The 17,222-nt window shown below is 47.7% G+C and overlaps 2 protein-coding genes across 3 annotated transcripts in view; one reads left to right on the top strand and one right to left on the bottom strand.

The window, feature by feature from the left end:
* COL4A1 (collagen type IV alpha 1 chain) overlaps nucleotides 1-5,348 on the bottom strand; it is a 130,287-nt gene extending 124,939 nt beyond the window's left edge. The window contains exon 1 of the mRNA XM_075525917.1: nucleotides 5,057-5,348. Within this exon, the coding sequence (XP_075382032.1) occupies nucleotides 5,057-5,119 (63 nt within the window). The 5' untranslated portion in view covers nucleotides 5,120-5,348. The remainder of the gene's footprint in view (nucleotides 1-5,056) is intronic.
* Nucleotides 5,349-5,409: 61 nt separating this feature from the next.
* The window catches only part of COL4A2 (collagen type IV alpha 2 chain), a 146,290-nt gene continuing 134,477 nt past the window's right edge, over nucleotides 5,410-17,222 (top strand). Inside the window, exons 1-3 of one of the 2 annotated variants that reach the window (XM_075525896.1) lie at nucleotides 5,410-5,515; nucleotides 5,808-5,911; nucleotides 6,048-6,108. In XM_075525896.1, coding sequence (XP_075382011.1) covers nucleotides 5,868-5,911; nucleotides 6,048-6,108 — 105 coding nt within the window. In that variant the 5' untranslated portion in view covers nucleotides 5,410-5,515; nucleotides 5,808-5,867. Of the gene's footprint in view, nucleotides 5,516-5,597; nucleotides 5,617-5,807; nucleotides 5,912-6,047; nucleotides 6,109-17,222 lie in introns of those variants that run through there. The other variant, XM_075525905.1, reaches the window with a different exon arrangement.

The following is a 17,222-nucleotide window of genomic DNA, read 5'->3' as shown; positions in this document are numbered from 1 at the left end:
TCTTAGCTGCCTGCGGCAGCTATCCTACATTTCTCTACATGACCAAGGCAAGTGACAGTATATACATCCGGCATAACCTCAGGCATTATATAACCTAATTATATCCCAGGATTATATACACCAAGCGGATGACTTGCAATGAAACACTGCAGTAGTCCTGCAGGCATTTGATACACACCAACGCTCAGAAGCGAAAACTGTGCTACTTGGGATGACGGTCTAGGAATGCACTTGCGTGTGCTGACGCTCAACAGCTGGCTCCAGGAATGAAGTTCACCAAGATGAGTCAGGACCAACTGCTCAGGGAGGCTCAGGGACTGCCTTCTCCAACTCAGGTGGCAGCAAACAGGTATGTGTTCCCAAAAGAGCCTACCCTTCTCTCCTGACTCCGGCACTCTGTGCCGTGATGCTGTAGAAAAGGTGGCCAGAGGGAGAGGGGAAGCACGCAGGAAGGACAGCAGGGACAAGGATGTTCTCCTGGGAGCAAGGAGTCACCAGGCCTGCCCCCTTGCTCCCAGAAGTGCCCATGCATCCTGTTCTGTATATATATTGACCAAATGACTCCCCACTGCTGGGGGTGGACAGACGAACCCATGACTACTGCTTCCCCAGCAAGCACTCCTTGCCTTGGGCTTGAAGGCCACCTTCCTACCCGCACTCTCGTGGCCCTCTGTGGTGCACCCTCGGCTGCTCCAGGTCTCATACCCCTTCCTGCCAAGCCACCTCACTCCAACAGGAAGAAAAGGGAGTGCTGTACTTCTTCAGATCCTCCCGCACCCCTCCATAGCCTGGCAGGGGGAACTGAACCCCGTTTCCCTTTTCCCTGTGAAGCCTTCTAGCCCAAGAGTTGCTTAACTTATCTGAAGTCATTTGGGTCTCTCCTTCTGGCCACACTTTCTGAATTGAAGTGACCATATCTCCATCCTGAACTAAAACCTGTTGGGGTTTGTTAGACGTGCTCTTGGTATTGACAAGTCCTTGAGGACATGCAGGGACAAGGATGTCAAATGGCCTTAGGGGACAGGTCTCAGCATAGAATACAGTAGGAGCCCTAGACACAAATGGCTGCAGAAGGCAGGTGATCAGCCCAGGCTTATTTCACTAGTAAAAGCACACCCAAGTGAAGTGCTGTCAGTCATTCAGACTCAGTCATACGACTTCTCTTCAGCCACATGCCAAAAACCCGAGTCATTTCTTTCATCCGCTCTCAGTTTACCTGCCTTGTACTTCTTCGTCTCAATAAACCATGTTTTTAACAAAAAAGGAACAGGAAAATTGTTCAGACTACTTGGAAGCAATTTATTTTTTCGCTTTTGGCCTAGAATTGCATGTGCCAGACTGCAGGCCCAAATACAATTTAAAAATAGGAGAGGTGACACGAGCAAGGTGTGAGGGTGACGCAGCAGAGCTGCCTCTGCCCTGCCACGGACTGGGCACCACTCCCCAGACAGGGCTTACCCGGGGACAGAAACCTCCTGGCCTCCCACCAGTGCGTCCCCAGCTGCCACCACACGCTCAGCTCAAACAGCACTGGTGGAATCAGCACTGCCCTTGTGGAAAAAATTATGCATGCTTTTATCACTGTTCTGGCCCGCCTTCTCCTAGTAGCTGGATAGAGCTTGCTCTCAGCTCTGGCCTGGCTCCTGTTTTGCCAACACTAACCGTGGAAAGAGAGATGGATTGGGAACGCAGAGAGATGGCTAAGCCCATTGCTGAGCAGCAGTGGATAGGGCATCGCCTCCGTTCCCCCAGTGTTAGATGGCAGCTAGCCCACTTGCGTGGAAGGCGACTTGCCCCAGGGCTCATGCGCAGCCGGAAGATCTTGCTCCATTGCAGAAAGCACAGGGACGGGCACTGCAGCAGCATCGACAAGGTACCGAAACATGAAACCGGGATTTCCATGGCATTGTCATCTCTCAACCAAGCAGTACTAATGTTAGGAAACAGACTTTCTTCAAAGGAAATGGCAGCCTGAAGAGTGTCAGAAATGAGAGCCCCTGCAGAGATCCATCAAAACAAGCTTCTCCTGCAACCGTCTCGTGGGAGCAGTCTCTCAGCCTGACCTGGAAACATCTTAATCTACTGCCCTGTCTTCCACTCTGCTCTCCTTAAAAACTGAAAATGAATCTCCTGAGAAGAACACAGAATGGTACAAAAGCCCAGATTAGCTGTAATTAATATTTTAATTATAACTGGTCGACGTAAAAAACACTGAGCTTCCAGTGCCACATCTGGATGCATTTTATAGTGCCACATTACAACAACCTGTGGGAGCTGCAGCGGAGCAGCTCCCTTTTCTGTACTGAGGCACATGATCCTGACAGTAGCTGGCTCAAGGCTGGCTTTGCTACGTCAAATGCCTCTGTGAGAGCAGTCCTTCCAAATCTCCTTGTATGTATTTAATCACGGATATGTCAGTGATAAAAACAATTTTTCACTCTGCCAGCCCTGTTACACTGCAGAATCACCACCAACAACAAAGCACGAGCTGCTTCTGCTACATTTGCATTCACAGGCACAGTCTCAAGTCTCAGTTAGTTATCCTGGCACAACCATGATGCACATACGAAGAAACATTTTTTCCTGGCACAGGTTGCCCAGGAAGGCTGTGGAGTCTCCATCCTTGGAGATACTCAAAACCCGGCTGGACACAGCCACGGGCAGCCTGCTGTAGCCGGCCCTGCTCTGAGCAGGGGCTCGGAGTAAACCATTTCCAAGGTGCCCCTCCAGCCTCAGTGATTCCGTGATGAAGGCTATAGGACAATTAAGAACATGACAAGACTGTGGCTGCACAATTTTTATTTTTTTTTTTTTAAATCTAGCTAATACAAGCTGTTTTGGGGCAGGAAAGAACAGGCATCATTTTTTTGCAGGAGAAAAGCAGTTGCTCCATTCAGCCTATCGCAACAGCACTGCATACAACCTTGCCTGCCACGCAGTTCTCTGCTACCACAGCTACTCTTTAAATGTAAACAGTGGGAACTCGTTCGTCTGAGGACAATGTGAGTGCTGGGCCAGCTCTGCCAGCTCTCCAAAAGCAGAAGTAAGAGGTCCTGCCCAGGTGTACAGTGGACCACACCACCCAGCCACAATCCCTCAGAGGCATCAGCCCGGCTCAAGGACCTCCAAAGAGAAGCCCCTCGACCACCACCCACGCCTGGTATGCTGCCGGCCAACAACAGTCTCCATCACCTTTTGGGTCGTTGCTAGTGACAGGCAACAACGCGGAGCTGGGGACAATGCCAACAGAATTGAATTGATTGAAAGGCCACCCATGTACAGTAGAAAGTTTATCTAAGGCAACAAAACTGCGAGGAGCTCAACTTCCACAGCATACTTGTGCTTCCCGGTGGCACTGATGAGGAAGTGTAAATCTGCAGTCAGCATAGCACAGAAAGAATGGTTAATTATGGGGATAACGTCATAATATAATTAACAGCTCCAGATTACATTTTAAGGAATCTTGATTTTAATAAAACAACCTATCCAGCATATGAAGGACACTTGTAAAGCAGAGCCTCTTCAGAGTTGCTACAGAAGACCTGAAATTGTATAACTGATATTAAATTTCGTATCTTCTTTTAATAAGCACATCTTCCCTACGTAGTTTTCTGTCTTTGATTGACAGTCATAGTTTATCCAATGACTTCACTTCACAGTGCAAGATGGGAACATACCTCACAGGCAGATATTTATACCTCTAGGAATACAAAATTCAGAACTCAAATGTGAATCATTTACTTCAAAAAGTTTTAATTAATTAAAATTAATTATATCCTGAAAGGAATACAGTTTAATCAGCTTAATGCCAAATGATGGGTGAATTGCCCAAGAGCTGCATCACCGAGTGATTTACTGCAATCACAGTAAGCCTGATACTATCAGCCTAGGAGCAACAGATAAGACATCAGAAGTTCAGTGCATTTCTTACTTCATCTGATTCAAGGCATACATACCATCCCCATGGTCACATAGAGATATCATGATTCATTATAGAACCTAATTTCATCTGAAACTGCAGAAAAAGAGTTTAAAACAACACTTTCCGGTGCTTCCTTTGCTGATAACTATACCAAGATCCTACATTTATAGCAGAAAGCACAACAAAAAACCATCTGCCCATGGCTACTGAAGAGTTTTCTGCACCCCTGAATTTCACTACTACGGCATCAACCTAATCAAATGCAAGACACCAAGGAGACACGAAAAGATGACCTATTTCGACTTATTATGTCAACCACCCTTTACTTAGAGGTACAGACGGAAGTGCACAAATACTTCAGGAGCAGCAGGAAAGAGAGTCCTTTAACTTAAGGACAGCGGATAGCTAATATCTCAGTGATAAAATTAGCTCCCTGAGCAAAACTTTCAGACTACTTGCATACTTTCGATTTTAAATGTCTGTGGCTGAATCTGCCTCCATCGGGAAAGGTGCCAACACTCAGCTTTAACCATTAACATCAGGATCCTGGGCTCCAGCCTACTGCCCATCGCGGGGGTCAAAGGCAGCGAGCACGGCTCTTTGAGTCCAAGCAACCAACCACTTCGGTTTTTTCTTTTCTTCCCTTCCACCCCCCAAAAGCTCACCTTTTTTTTTTTTTTTTTTTTTACCATGGAGACACAACTTGCTACTTTTAAGTCCCGGGTGGGTGCGCGCTTTATATTCCCTCCCCAGCCAGCGGCGCTCCTTGCCGAGCCGTGGGAGAGCGAGACCGCGGCGGGGCCCGTCCCGCGGCGCTAGCCCGGAGCCCCACCGCCAGCCCGTGGGCAGGCCGGGGCCCCACGCGCGGTGCCGGCCGCCCTGCTCCGCGCCCGCGGAGGGCCGGCGAGGGGGCGCAGCCCCGCGGCAGCGGCGGGGTAGCCGGGCATCCCCGCCAAGCCCACCTGGCTGCTCCACCTTTCCGAGAGCGGAGGCCCCGCGCAATTTAGGCGGGGGCGGAGAGCAGGGATGGGGGCTCACCGCGCCGCCCCACGCGGGCGTCCCGTCCCGTCCCGTCCCCGCGCCTCCTCGGGAGAGGGTCCCGCAGCCCGGGGGAGCCGCCCCCCGCGTACTCACCGCGGCAGACACGGCGCTGAGCTCGGCGCTCAGCAGCAGCCCGAAGCCCAGCCAGAGCCGCATGCTGCCGCGCACCGCGCCGTCGGTCCCTGGGCGGCGGGGCGCCGGCGGCTCAGTGTGGGGCTCCGCGGGGCCGGCCCCACATGCGCGCTTCTCCCCTCCGTGGCGGCCGCGGCGCCTGCAATGCCTCGGGGGCGAGGGACTCGCCGCGCCGTAACCGATGGGCGGCGGCAGCCCCTCTCCTCCCCCCGGGCGGGGACCCTGGGAGGGCGCAACCTCGCCCGCTGCCCGCCGGCCGCAGGTCCTCCTCCTCCTCCTCCTCCTCCCCGCCGCGGGTGGGTGGCGGGCCGGCGGCGGGGGGGCCGGGGGGGGCGGGCGGGCGGAGGGGGGAGGCGCGCCGCTTCCTCGCCCCACACGGCCGCTGCTGCCCGGGAGGGCACGGCAGCGCGGCGCGCAACGGTGCGGAGCGGGCGCGGCAGCCGGGGCCGGGGAGGGGAGGCGAGGGGAAGCGGTCGGGGGCGCTGGCTCTGCTCGGCCCGTCGGGGTCCGCGCCGCCGCGGGTGGGTGCGCGCCGGCGGGACGCCGCTCTCTGCGCGGGGCGGGCGGGGAGCGGCGCGACGTCCCCCTCTCCCCGGGTGGGCCCGGCCCGGCCCGGCCGGTGGGGCCGCTCCCTGCCCCGGCAGCGGCGTCGCCGAGCCCGGAGACCGCCGGGGGCAGCGGCGTTACGTGCGGGCTCTTCGCTGCTTTGCAGGGGCGGCCGTCCGGCGGGAGGAAGCCCTGAGCCGAGCCCCCGGGCAGGGAAGGAGCGAAAATGGACATCTCGCAGCTTCCCGGTGCACGTATTTTTGTTTGTCAGTAAGTAATTCCGCTCGGCAGGCTTTTGGAAATAACTCTTTTAAAGTCGTATTGTTACCTTTAACTGCAGAGTTTTACCACGTGCTTGTTTTGCGCTAGCTTAAAACAATATCGTGCTTATTCACCTTCCCTGCAGGGATCTGGGGCTTCTGCTGATCCTGATGGAAGTCGTGCTGTCCGCCGTCAAAGTGGATGCTGTAAGTAAAATGCCTTATGACTTTTACTGAGGAGATCGAGGAGGAAAAAGCAGTTTCCTTGGTACCAGAAAGTGAGGAACTGCATTTTCCTTTGCCAGATGGCTTATCTATCATTCCGTTAAAAGAAACAAGCAACAAATCATCTCTGCAAGCCTTACAGATTACTGCCTTCAACAAAATGATGTTTAGCAGAGAAGCATAAGGCTTCAGTGTCAGGTTGTTTGAAGTATTCCACTTTTACTTTTGTTCAGAATGGGTAATTTGTTAAAGCAATAGCAAAGCAAGCCCCACAGCTTCTTCATTTTTGTAAGACAAGCACCAAAAATGCAGTGCTGTAGATACCACAGAGTACTTTGGAGAAGTTAACCTGCAGATGAAGTATCTTCAGTTAAGTGCAGACCTCATCTGAGGGCTGAGAAGTTGAAGCTAGGGCTTATTTTTACAAATCAGAGGCATGTTTATAAATAAATTGTTGTGTAAATTAAATTGTTAAATCCCAAAATAGGTAAGTTAGGTGCTATGTAGGTGGTTGCAACCATCCGCTTGAGGTGTTGATATAAACAGAAGTTATTAAACTCTTGGGTCATTGTCACAAGGACGTGAAGAAAGTGAGAGATAACGTATATGGGAGTGCAATATTTGCCTATTACAAAGCGTGGTGAATTTAATAGAAAGATTGTCATTAATGCCAGCAGGCTTTGGATCAGGCCTGTGTACTGCAGGCTGAAAGGTTGCTAAGGCTGGGCTTGTGGCTCCATTTCTCAGCCACCACATGTGGGTAAGGCTCTATGGTCATGTGCAAGTGGGGCCTTGATTACATTTTTTCAAAAGCTATCCTACTTATATTTTAATCCTACTGTCTGCAACTTTCACCCCTTTTTTATGACTTCGCACTCCTTATAGGTATCTGATGTGGTTACATCTGTGTGGTGAGATGGCGTAATATATTAAGGAATGGGAAATACTAGGGCTTTTGCAGCAGGTGTTGTGACACACGATACTTCCGCACTCAAGCTGCAGTTGGCATGTAGAGCTTGCCCGTTGGTCTGCATGGATGGTTGGTCTCTCCACATGGTGGCTGAGCGAGAGGTGACAGGCTGGGGACCCATAGCCCCATGGGAAGGGACACGAGCGAAGACCTCGAGTGTCATGTGCTACTTTTCTTTGCGGTGTTTTGATAGAAACATCATTCTGCTGAGTAGCACTAAATGGATGATAATATTACCACGCGCTATTGAAACCAGAGCAGGCTGGTGATAATGCAAGTGTGTTAGGCCCAGTAATGAAATCACTGGGATCAGTTGACATAAAAAGGCGACATTTGTGGTATGACTCTCCTTTTTATGAAGTCTTGCGGTAGTGTGCGTAGCATGATACCTGAGCTTTAGCTGTAGCATGGGCTAATTCATTCTCCTTCATGTCCTTGCTTGTAGACTGCAGGCTGCGGTGTTAACATAGAGGTATACCAAAGAGGTGTTTGAGTTACCTCAGTAAGCGGATGCAGTCTGGTCATGGCTGATTGAATCCCCACATGCTGGTTTTCCCAGAGTATTTTGACAGAGTAAATTGGCCTGCTTGGAGGTCTCATTTCCCCAATTTAACAGTTCCTAAGGTGGTGGCTGTGTAGGAGATGAAACACCCCAGTGAACGTGAGTGAGGAAGTTTGGTCGTGTTTCCATGAAAAATTAGAGCTGTATTGCCACCAAAATATTTATCCCATTTTCCACCTGTATGCCACTCCCTTCCCTTGGCCAGCACAGGTCTTTCTGTAGTCATGTGGTGAACTGAATTGGAAAATTATTTGTTTAAACTAATCAGTCCCCAAAAAGAGAAGAGGGGTGAGAGCTAACTTTAGCCTGGATCAGGTCACTGCTTGTATTCATAGAAACTTGGGCTGGCGTGGGACTGGGAGCAGGCAGCTGGGGGTGGGAGGAGGGGTGGGCTTGCCCCTTGGGGTGACAGCTCTGGTCCAGCGTGTTTGTAGAGTGACAAAGTAGGTGTGTGGGGGAAGCAGCAGCACCTGAGTAATTGCAGGTGGGTTGCTGGCACATTCTTTATACTGTAATCCTGTTTGTCACATAGAATCTTCTACTATTTGTTACACAGATTAGTGTGCTAATGTTATGAAGTGTTTTATTAGCTTGGATTAAAAAAATGCTATGAATGATTAAAGTGTGTGGGACCAGATCTTAAAAGTCATGGTTCTGCCTGTAATGAGACAAGCAGAGCAGCTGAGTTTGACAGCCATATATATGCGAATGAGTTACAGCTGCTGGAGATAAGTGTTGTTGAATGAGTGAAATTGCACATAGGAAGAAACTGGAATGAGATTAAGGAGGAAGCCAGGAAGGAGGGAGAGAGAAAGAAGGGAACTCAGAGCATTTGACTGGATGTCTTGCCTGGCAGGCTGCTGCTAGCTGTTAGGGAGATGGATGTTTCTGAGCAAAGAAAGAAGCAAGAGGAAGAAAAAGGAGAAGGATGTTTAGGATGCCCGAGGATTGGGGAAGACGAAATGGTGTCTCTGGCCAAGAGGAGAGGATGCCGGTTGCAGGCTTGAAGAGAACTAAGGAAGAGGAGTCCCTGGATGGAAATACTGGGAGAGACAGCCAAATGGAGTGGATCAGGCTCCAGTTATCTTTAGCGCTCTTTGGCATATGCTGGCTGGTGATGTTAAAGGCCCCAAGTAACTTTGGAACTATTCTAAATTGTAGATTTAAATATTCATCTGGCTTAAATAAAATTAAGTTGTGTTAACTACCCAAAGCTTAGGCAAGTTTGCACATTTCTTCTCACTCTTCCTGTCCCTGCAAATATATTGCATCCAAAATATAATTCTTGGATTATTGTTTTTTCTCTTCACAGAGAATGTCTTCTGCTAATGTTGATTTTTTTTTTTATTTTGTCTTTCCCAAAGCATGCCTCTTCCTAAGTAGTTTTGTAATATTTGATGACTTTATTGGTGCTCCTTTAGTATATTTTTTTAAACTGCCCCTAATGAAAATTACTTTTTTTTTCCCTGAGCTATATTCTGGTGGGAGCAATGGAATCCCAGAAGAGAAGGGAATGATTATCAGATAAAAGAAAGAAAACTGAGAGAGTAAGTTAGAATAACATTTACAAAAATAACTACAAGTAACAGATCACAACTGTTAAAAAGCAGAACATACAGAGATGTCTAGAGAGATTTATATAGAAATAAAATAGAGTCACAGTAGTGTATGAGATCCAATTTTCTTGACTCCTGTGACATTGTAAAGGGATATATTAGGGGGAATGGCATCAAAGAGAGAGAAGCAACAATCCTTAAAACATTGCCATGTACTTCTTTCTGTCGACTTCATAGTGAAATTAGATGGCTGGCACAGCTGCCTAAGTTAATGCTCTGAGTTAAAATGTGTCAATGCTCTGTGGCTATCTTACATCCAGGTTTTCCCAGATGTGTCCTATTTTATTCCATTTGGAAACTGTTGTCTGGTGGAAACAGGAGGACTTTTTATGTTAACCCAGGATTTCCAGGCTGAAAGAAGCCAGGGTGGAGTAATCACTCAGCCCATCCTGCTGGGTACGTCCGCTGTCAATGCATATGCTAGGATCACAGTGTGCAAAATGTAATAGTGCATACATACTGCCCAGGTGATCTAGGAATGAATTGTCAGTCTGACGTATCAATTTCTTCTGCCACATTACGTAGTGTATGCAAAGTGAATCCATCTCTTCCTGGAAATACCAGGCTCCCTACCTGCGCACTGCTTCAGAAATAGCTCTGCCTAGGAGATGCCCCAAACAGAAATGTGGCAATCCTATTTTAGAACAACTTAATTTGAGGCATTTCCATGCTTGAAGACGTGGCTTATTTTTGTCTGTTTAAATAAGTGTACAGTTTGGCTCATCTTTGAGTAAGAGTGGTGTTTCATAAAAAAATTGGACAGAATCATGATACCTTGCAAAAAACCAGCATTTCACGGAGCCTCTCAGCATATCTGATTACTTTGTTCAAAATTTCTTTGAACTGTGAAAGAATTATTGGGTAGTTCAGAGAGGACTCTTTCTGCGTTCAGTCATGGAGCTGTGAAGAAGGGGCAGCTCCGTTAAAGAACTCTGAGAAGTCCTGAGTGAAGGAGGTGGCATCTAGGCAGCTACATAAGGCAAAACCCCTCACTTTCACCGACCCCAACAGCCATGCCTTGATCTGGCAGTGGTGTTTCCATGATGAGGGTCACAGTGTGCATCATGCTGTAGATGGGCAGCAGGATGGCTGCCCAAATGGGATTTTTGTTTTTTCTTTTATTGGAGCCAGGATTTCACCTGCCAGCAATCATATGATGTCCAGCAGACTAACACACTCACTGCAGGTATTGCATACATAGAAATGTAGTCATGGTCCATAGCTATAAATTCCTTATTTCTGATCCTTTCTTTCTTGTATGCAGTCTGCTCCACTCATCAGTAAGAGTTTCCTTACATGTCTCTTTCCCTTGTTATTCCTCAGATTCTTCCTTGACATTCTTTTTTGCTGCCATGCCTATGAAACCACTACTTATCCTAATTTCTTATGAATTAATAATTCTTCCTAGGATGATTTCGTCAAGAGCCATTTCTGCTATGTCTGTGTGGATTAAATGAGAAAGGTTATTCTTTGTATATAGTCATATCCTAACACTGATTCAAGTTATTCAATCAAGGACTAAAGACAGGTTGCACCAAAAGCAACATATTGTGTCTCCCTGGAGCTAGCGATGAGGAGGAGGATCTTGTGAGTGTCCATGTTCTTTAATCTCTCAGTGGAAAGCCATACGTGGAGGCTTTACTCACTTTTTCTTGTGAGTAGATCAGAAGCATGCTCAATGAATGTCTGCAATAATATATTTGGAGTAATTCTGGTTTTCAGAGTTATTAAATGGCATATTGTATAGTCATGCTGCATTTGATAGGAGAAGAGAGAATTCTGTCAGCTTCCCATATTTCTCTGAGGTTAGAATGTTGATACGGAGAGACAAGAATCCTGACAAGGTAAACTATCATGTAAAAAAACTTGTTATTTTGTCACCTTTCTCTGAAAGTAGCTGAAGTGGTTTCAAAAATTCAACGTTGCTTTTCCTTGACCTTTTCATTAGCGCATCTGGGTTTTATTGTGTAGTGATTGCACTGCAGAAAGCCTTTATGCATTATGGTACTAAACCTACCATGTATTTTTTAAATTTTGTGAAAAAAATTATTCGTAAGTCCAAACAGATTTGCCTTACCCAAAATGTAAAGCTGCATTGTGGCTTATTCAGTTATACTATGAGCAAACACATTTGTTATAAATATTTTCATTCAGTAGTTCAGAGCACAGTTTGCATTAGTGGATCTTTTTTTCTTTTTGCAATAATTAATTTCTTGTTTGAGACCAGACTATTCTTTATTAGTTCTTTGCTTTTGTTTTTCCAAGCCAAAAATTGTTCAAGGAGTGGAACATTCTTCGTATTGTATTATACCAGTCCAAGATCTTGGGAGAGTTGAAAGTTAATTTAGTAGATTACAGTTACAATATCTTTGCTTGCCAAAGAAGGCAGCTTATCTTCTCTAACCCCTTCTCCCTTAGGAAACTAATGCCTTGCACTATTCCCAGTACCTTGTTTGCTCCTACAGAGCAAAAAGCACAGCGAAATTTGCAGTATTTCCTGATGTTTATCAACAGCTATTTTCTTTAAAATGGCAGCAGCTAGCTGACAGCAGCAGTTGACTCAGCTTACAGTGAAAGTATGTGATTTTTATCATGCAAACATTTCTAAGTGACTAAGGACCGACGTTGTTGATTTTCATGTGCCCTTTTTTGTCCATTTGGAAGCTGAAGGTGCTGGTGTGAATCACAACTGTGCAAGGGTAGCTCCTTGTTTTCAGACCCTAGAAATGATATGTACCAAGGGAAAAGCTCTCACAGAGAAGTTAATGAGCAAACCTGTGTTTCCATGAGTAATTGCACATACTTCACCTGAATCATGTTTTTGCAGCACAGTTTCTCCTCTTCAACAGTTAGCAGTGTTTCTCGAGGCTACTGCATTTTCTGAACACGTTTCAGTTTGTACATCCTGGGAGCGAGGGGAGATGCGGACGTGGTTTCCTCAGCGGCGGTGCAGGATGCTGCTCCTGGGAGACAGGAGATGGAGGCTGGGGTGGGGAGGCGGGCAGGGCCCTCACCCTCCTGGCACATCCCTACGGCACCCAGCAGCTCCAGGGATGGTCACCAGGGTCAGACGCGGCCTTGGAGGGCTGGGCAGGACCACAGGGATGGGGACGGGCCGAGGCCCGGCTGGGACATCGGCCCACAGGTGGCGGTCAGGGCGGCCCGGGGCCGGGCACAGGCCTGGCTGACCACAAGCCGCTGGCGGGCCGAGGGGGAAGCCCCGCTTCTCACGGCCTTTTTCCCACACAGCTCATTTCACACCCCTCGGCGAGGGAAGGCTGCACAGCTGCACCAGGAGCTGGCCCTGCGCCCGGGTGGCCGGCCCGGGGCTCCCCTGGGGCGGGACGGGACGGGGGAGCGGGCCCGAGGCCGCGGCCGGCGGGGAGGCGGCCGGCAGCTCCTGGTGCAGCCCGGCCGGCCGGGGGCGGGAAACTGCGCGCTGGAAAAGCAGACGTGCACGGTAACATTCGGTGGCAATTTTGGGGAAATCAGCGTGTTTTAGGAGGGCAGGGACAGAATTTCAAAATTGGCCAGAGCCTTCTGTATGAATTGAAAGGGCGGCTTGATTTGGCTTTTTTTCTCCTGACAGAGCAGACGTTCCTCAAAAAAGGACTTTTTGTCAAGAGAAAAAAAAAACGATTTTCAACATAAATTTACCAGTTAGTTCTATTTTCATTTTAGACATGCGAGATCAGAAGAACATTTAGATCATATCGGTTACCAAGGATGTGTGCTTCCTGGGATATTTCAGGCGTCCTATTTATTCATAAATGATCCCAGCCTTTATTTTGAAGTAGCTTTCTGAAGTCAACAAGTAAAGATCATTCAGATAAATAGGGCTTGGCTTATTTTTGGCAGGTCTTAGCTGCAGATCATGCCCACACCTCCTCTCACCATTGGTTGATGGAGCCAAGTAATAAATTCTTTATTCCAACTATACTTTTTCTTTATATTTCAGAAGGCTTTTAAAGGTTCTTTGCTGGTCAGAATTACCTTCCGACTATATTATCAGGCCGTATACAAAAAAGGGATGTCAGGCAAAGTGAAATATTTTGGATAAAGCACAAACCCTTCCATTTGTCCCGTTCTGCAAATGGGTTTTTTGGTTCTGTTCTTTTTTCTTCTTTTTGTCTGTGTCATTAGAAAACAACTAACTGCCTTGGGTTTAAGTCTTGTCCCAAAGCGCAGCTCTGAGCTCGTGACTGTTTACGTCCGCCGCGGTTCCTGGAGCTTGCGTCCTGGCCGTCGGTGCCGGGTGCGGCAGGCAGAGCGGCATGGCTGCCCTTCTGCCCCTCCTCGGGAGGCCGCAGCTCCTGGCTCCGCAGGAAGCTGACCCCCTCTCTGCATGCCCCGACCTCCTGCAGAAACGCAGGCTTGGAAACAAACCTGCTCTTCATCGGGGATAAAAAAAAAAAAGAGAGGAAAAAAAGCAGAAAAAAAAAGGCATCTGTACAAATCGGCGATTTGCTGCCTGTACTGCGGGAGTCTCCGTTGTCAGGTCCGTTGTCGGGTCCTGCCCATGCTTGCTGCGCCTTGTAGCCCTGGGGAGGAGAATCGTTTCTTAAGGTTGGGGGGGGGAAACTGGGAAAGCTTAGCAGGCTTTCCCCATCGCGCTCGTGTGTGCCTTGCTCTTGGCACGGTGTCGGCTCCTGCCGCTCTGCCTGTGCAGTCCCCGGGCATGCTGCAAATAGATGAGGAAAGGCATTTTTACATTCGAGCTGTAGCCTCGCTGACCCCGTGTAACTGATGTTCAGCCACCTGGCCCGAGTCTCACGGCACCCTGAACACATGTGCGGAGACCCCGGGGAGCTTCTCCGGGAGGAGAGCAGAGGTGCTCACCTGGGCTGCCAGCATGTCCCGGGCTGAGCCGTGGCGAAGGGAGTGGGCAGAAAGGAATGCCGCTCCCGCGCAGGGCTGGGAATAGCCACTGGGGCCGCGGAGCATGGGAAGCCTGCATATCTCCCCGAGCCGGCAGCCAGAGAAACAGCCTGCTGGAAACGGCCCAAACGTCTCTGCGTGACACTCGGAAAAATCTTAAGTGACGCTGGCTGGAAGAAGGAAACGAACAGGGAAATTTAAGCATTTCCCTTGCATTGTGAGGCTGAAGCTGGGTTTTCCCCAGGTGCTTTGCAGGTGTGTGGTAAGAGTAGGTATAGAGGAGTAGCTATAAAGGTGTCCAAATCTTCTGTCCCCTGTACGTGCCCACGAGGTAGCCAGCACATCTGTTATCTCTTAACTCGCCAAAGCCCACAGGCTGCTGCTTCTTTGGCTGTGTCCCTTACAGTAAACCACAGAGTCCCAGGTGAATTCTCTGCCCTTGTGGTCAGTTGGCACAAGTCTGTCCATGTCCATAACAGTAACTAGCCTTGGTAATTAGCCTCCTTGGTTTCCAAAACAAGGTCACCCCTTAGAGACTGCCTGTGGTCCTTAGATTATGCCGACTACTGCACCATGCCCAAAAATGTCTTGAGGGAGTGCTGAAGCAAAGCAAGCGAAAGCTTCCCAGCCCAAGCAACAGGCATGCATGGGACCTTTCTGACAGTGAAACAGTACAGATGGTCAAGCTGCAGGGCACGGGGCTACTTAATACATTAACATAGACATGGAGCATGCGTGCCTCAGACTGTGACAGATTAACTGGCTGGAAATCAGGGCCCACTCTCATCTCTCACATGCATCAGTGTATTGGGGTAGTTTTACCTGAGTAGGGATGAAATAGAAGAACTGAGCCGTTTTATGGTCAGGTGCAGAAAATGTCAGTCGCATTCTGAATGCTTGCGGCTTGCTTTGCAACGGTATTGTCACATCACCCACTTGAATAGGAAATTTATGCCAAGGAAAACCAAAACCCCTCTTGATAGTTTTGTTTTAAGCTTTATGTGATGTTTCATAGCATTATCATGCCCTATTTGTTGATATCTACATCATGTAAGTAAAATAAAGGACAAAAATAAGCATGTAAATAGATGTAGATGGCAACAGGTCACAAACCAAATTGCAAAAGCAGAGGCATCCAAAAACCATTTCCTAGTCCTCTTTGTCGTGCCTAAGTGTTAGGAAAAATAGTCCTTCCCAAGGAAAGGACAGTGACTAGAGTATGTAGCACTTGGCTACATGCTCGTTTTCTGGTGGCTTATGCTGCGTTCCCCAGCTGCACTTTGGTCGGTTCTTGGAGAGTGCGAACACTGCTGTGCGCCTCCTCCAACTGCCTCCCTCTCCCAAAAGGTTTTCTATCTACGTGGAGTGGTCAGGTGAGGGCAATGGCAAAAATGTGCTCTTTTACCTTCTGGTTTTAGAATAAAGTCAAGGACAGGTGAGTAGTAGAAGGTAGGGGGTTTAATTGTCCTCATTTGATGTGAACTGGGGTTTATCAGTTGTCAGTCACACAATGCCAACTTCCAGTCTAGATTTCTTTCTTGCTTTTCTATTCCAGTCTTTGCCTATGGCAACAGTTTTGATTTGTTTGGCGGATCACAGCCTTGCTGCCTTATCTATGAAGCTATTAATACTGCCTTTAAAAAAGAAAAAAGTTGTCTTCTATAAGATAGTCCTATATCTGCTAGCTTTTGCCCCAGCCTTAGAGAGTAAGGAGGGGGCTTCTTAGGACTCCATCCTTTCAGTGACCCAGGGACTAAAGAGACCAGTACCCATTTCTTACGAGTAAATAGACTTAATTAGACTCAAAGAGAGTGAAACACAGTACTGTTTCTACACATCAAACTGTCTATACCTGATTCCCTTCCAAGGAATGATTATTTAAATACACTCATGGCCAACAGACTGGGGAACAATCTGGAAAAAATTGTATTTCTCTTTAACATTGGTTTCCTTTTATGAATTTATGCCATCAAATTGAGATCCAAACCGTCCAATGCATGCTCTGACCAATACCGATGTGATTATTTTTCTATGTAAGAGGGGAAACTTCAAACTCTCTTTGTTGTTACTCATTCATAATAACCCTGTTTGTGCCTTCAAGGGGATAAGATAGTAGCCATTCTTGGTAAGGTATGTTCTGTAGTCTAAGATGTTAGAGAACTTCAAGAAAATATTACCTCTGCTTTCACAACTCTAATCTCTTGCTTGAGGTTTGTATTGTCTCTTAGGGACACAGTACTACATAGGATCACCATTGAGTAGATGAGTGATTAGTAAGGTAGCTTGAGGCTGGATCATAAATCACTTGGAAGGTTGGGACTGTAGTCCTGAATTTGTCTGAGTAAGGAATCCCTGTGAGCCCTACAGCAACATGCTTGCATGATCCTGCACTGCTTCATAGGTATGCAGGGCTTCATGCTTTGAACAAACTGGTCTGTTTTTTTTTCCCCAAGGAAAAACATACAGCAGTCACTATGACCACATCACAGGCAGTCAGAAACATCGTACTGGCATGTTGGGAGCTCTTTGTGTATGGAATCCAGTTTCGATCAGGTGGACTCCAGGCTTGTCAGCTGCTTCATTGGAAGTATACCATCTCAAATTAGGGTTGATGTAATTTTTAGTACTTCTTCAAGGTATTTCCTTTTCATTTAATGTGATTTCCTTGTTAGTCATGTATCATTCACTGTCTTCCATAAAGCCAGTAACATGTGTAAACAAGGAGAGAGGAACTGAAGTACAGTCATCATTCGTTATGAATGAGAGGTAGACTGAGATCTGCCCTGGCCATGTACTTTTAGCCTTGAGGCTACCAATCTTTCATTAGGCTTTTAAAAAAATGTTCCATTAAGACAAGCACACGTAACTTCATAGAATAGCGCAGTTAATTTTGAGAGATTAAAGTTCGTCATTCTCGGAAGATAAAGGGATATGAAAATGCAGATGCCAAGTAGTTTCACTGCTTACGCTGTGGACAGAGAGAGATTACAGTGCTGCATGCAGATAATGGGCAACCCCATGGTAATCCATTCACCTGTGCAGAAATGTCATCTGCCCAAACCCATTTCTG

Source organism: Mycteria americana, chromosome 1 (genome assembly GCF_035582795.1).
Source record: "Mycteria americana isolate JAX WOST 10 ecotype Jacksonville Zoo and Gardens chromosome 1, USCA_MyAme_1.0, whole genome shotgun sequence".
Lineage (NCBI taxonomy): Eukaryota > Metazoa > Chordata > Aves > Ciconiiformes > Ciconiidae > Mycteria > Mycteria americana.
Note: the sequence above shows the minus strand (reverse complement) of the source record. Positions and strands in the feature narration are given on the sequence as shown.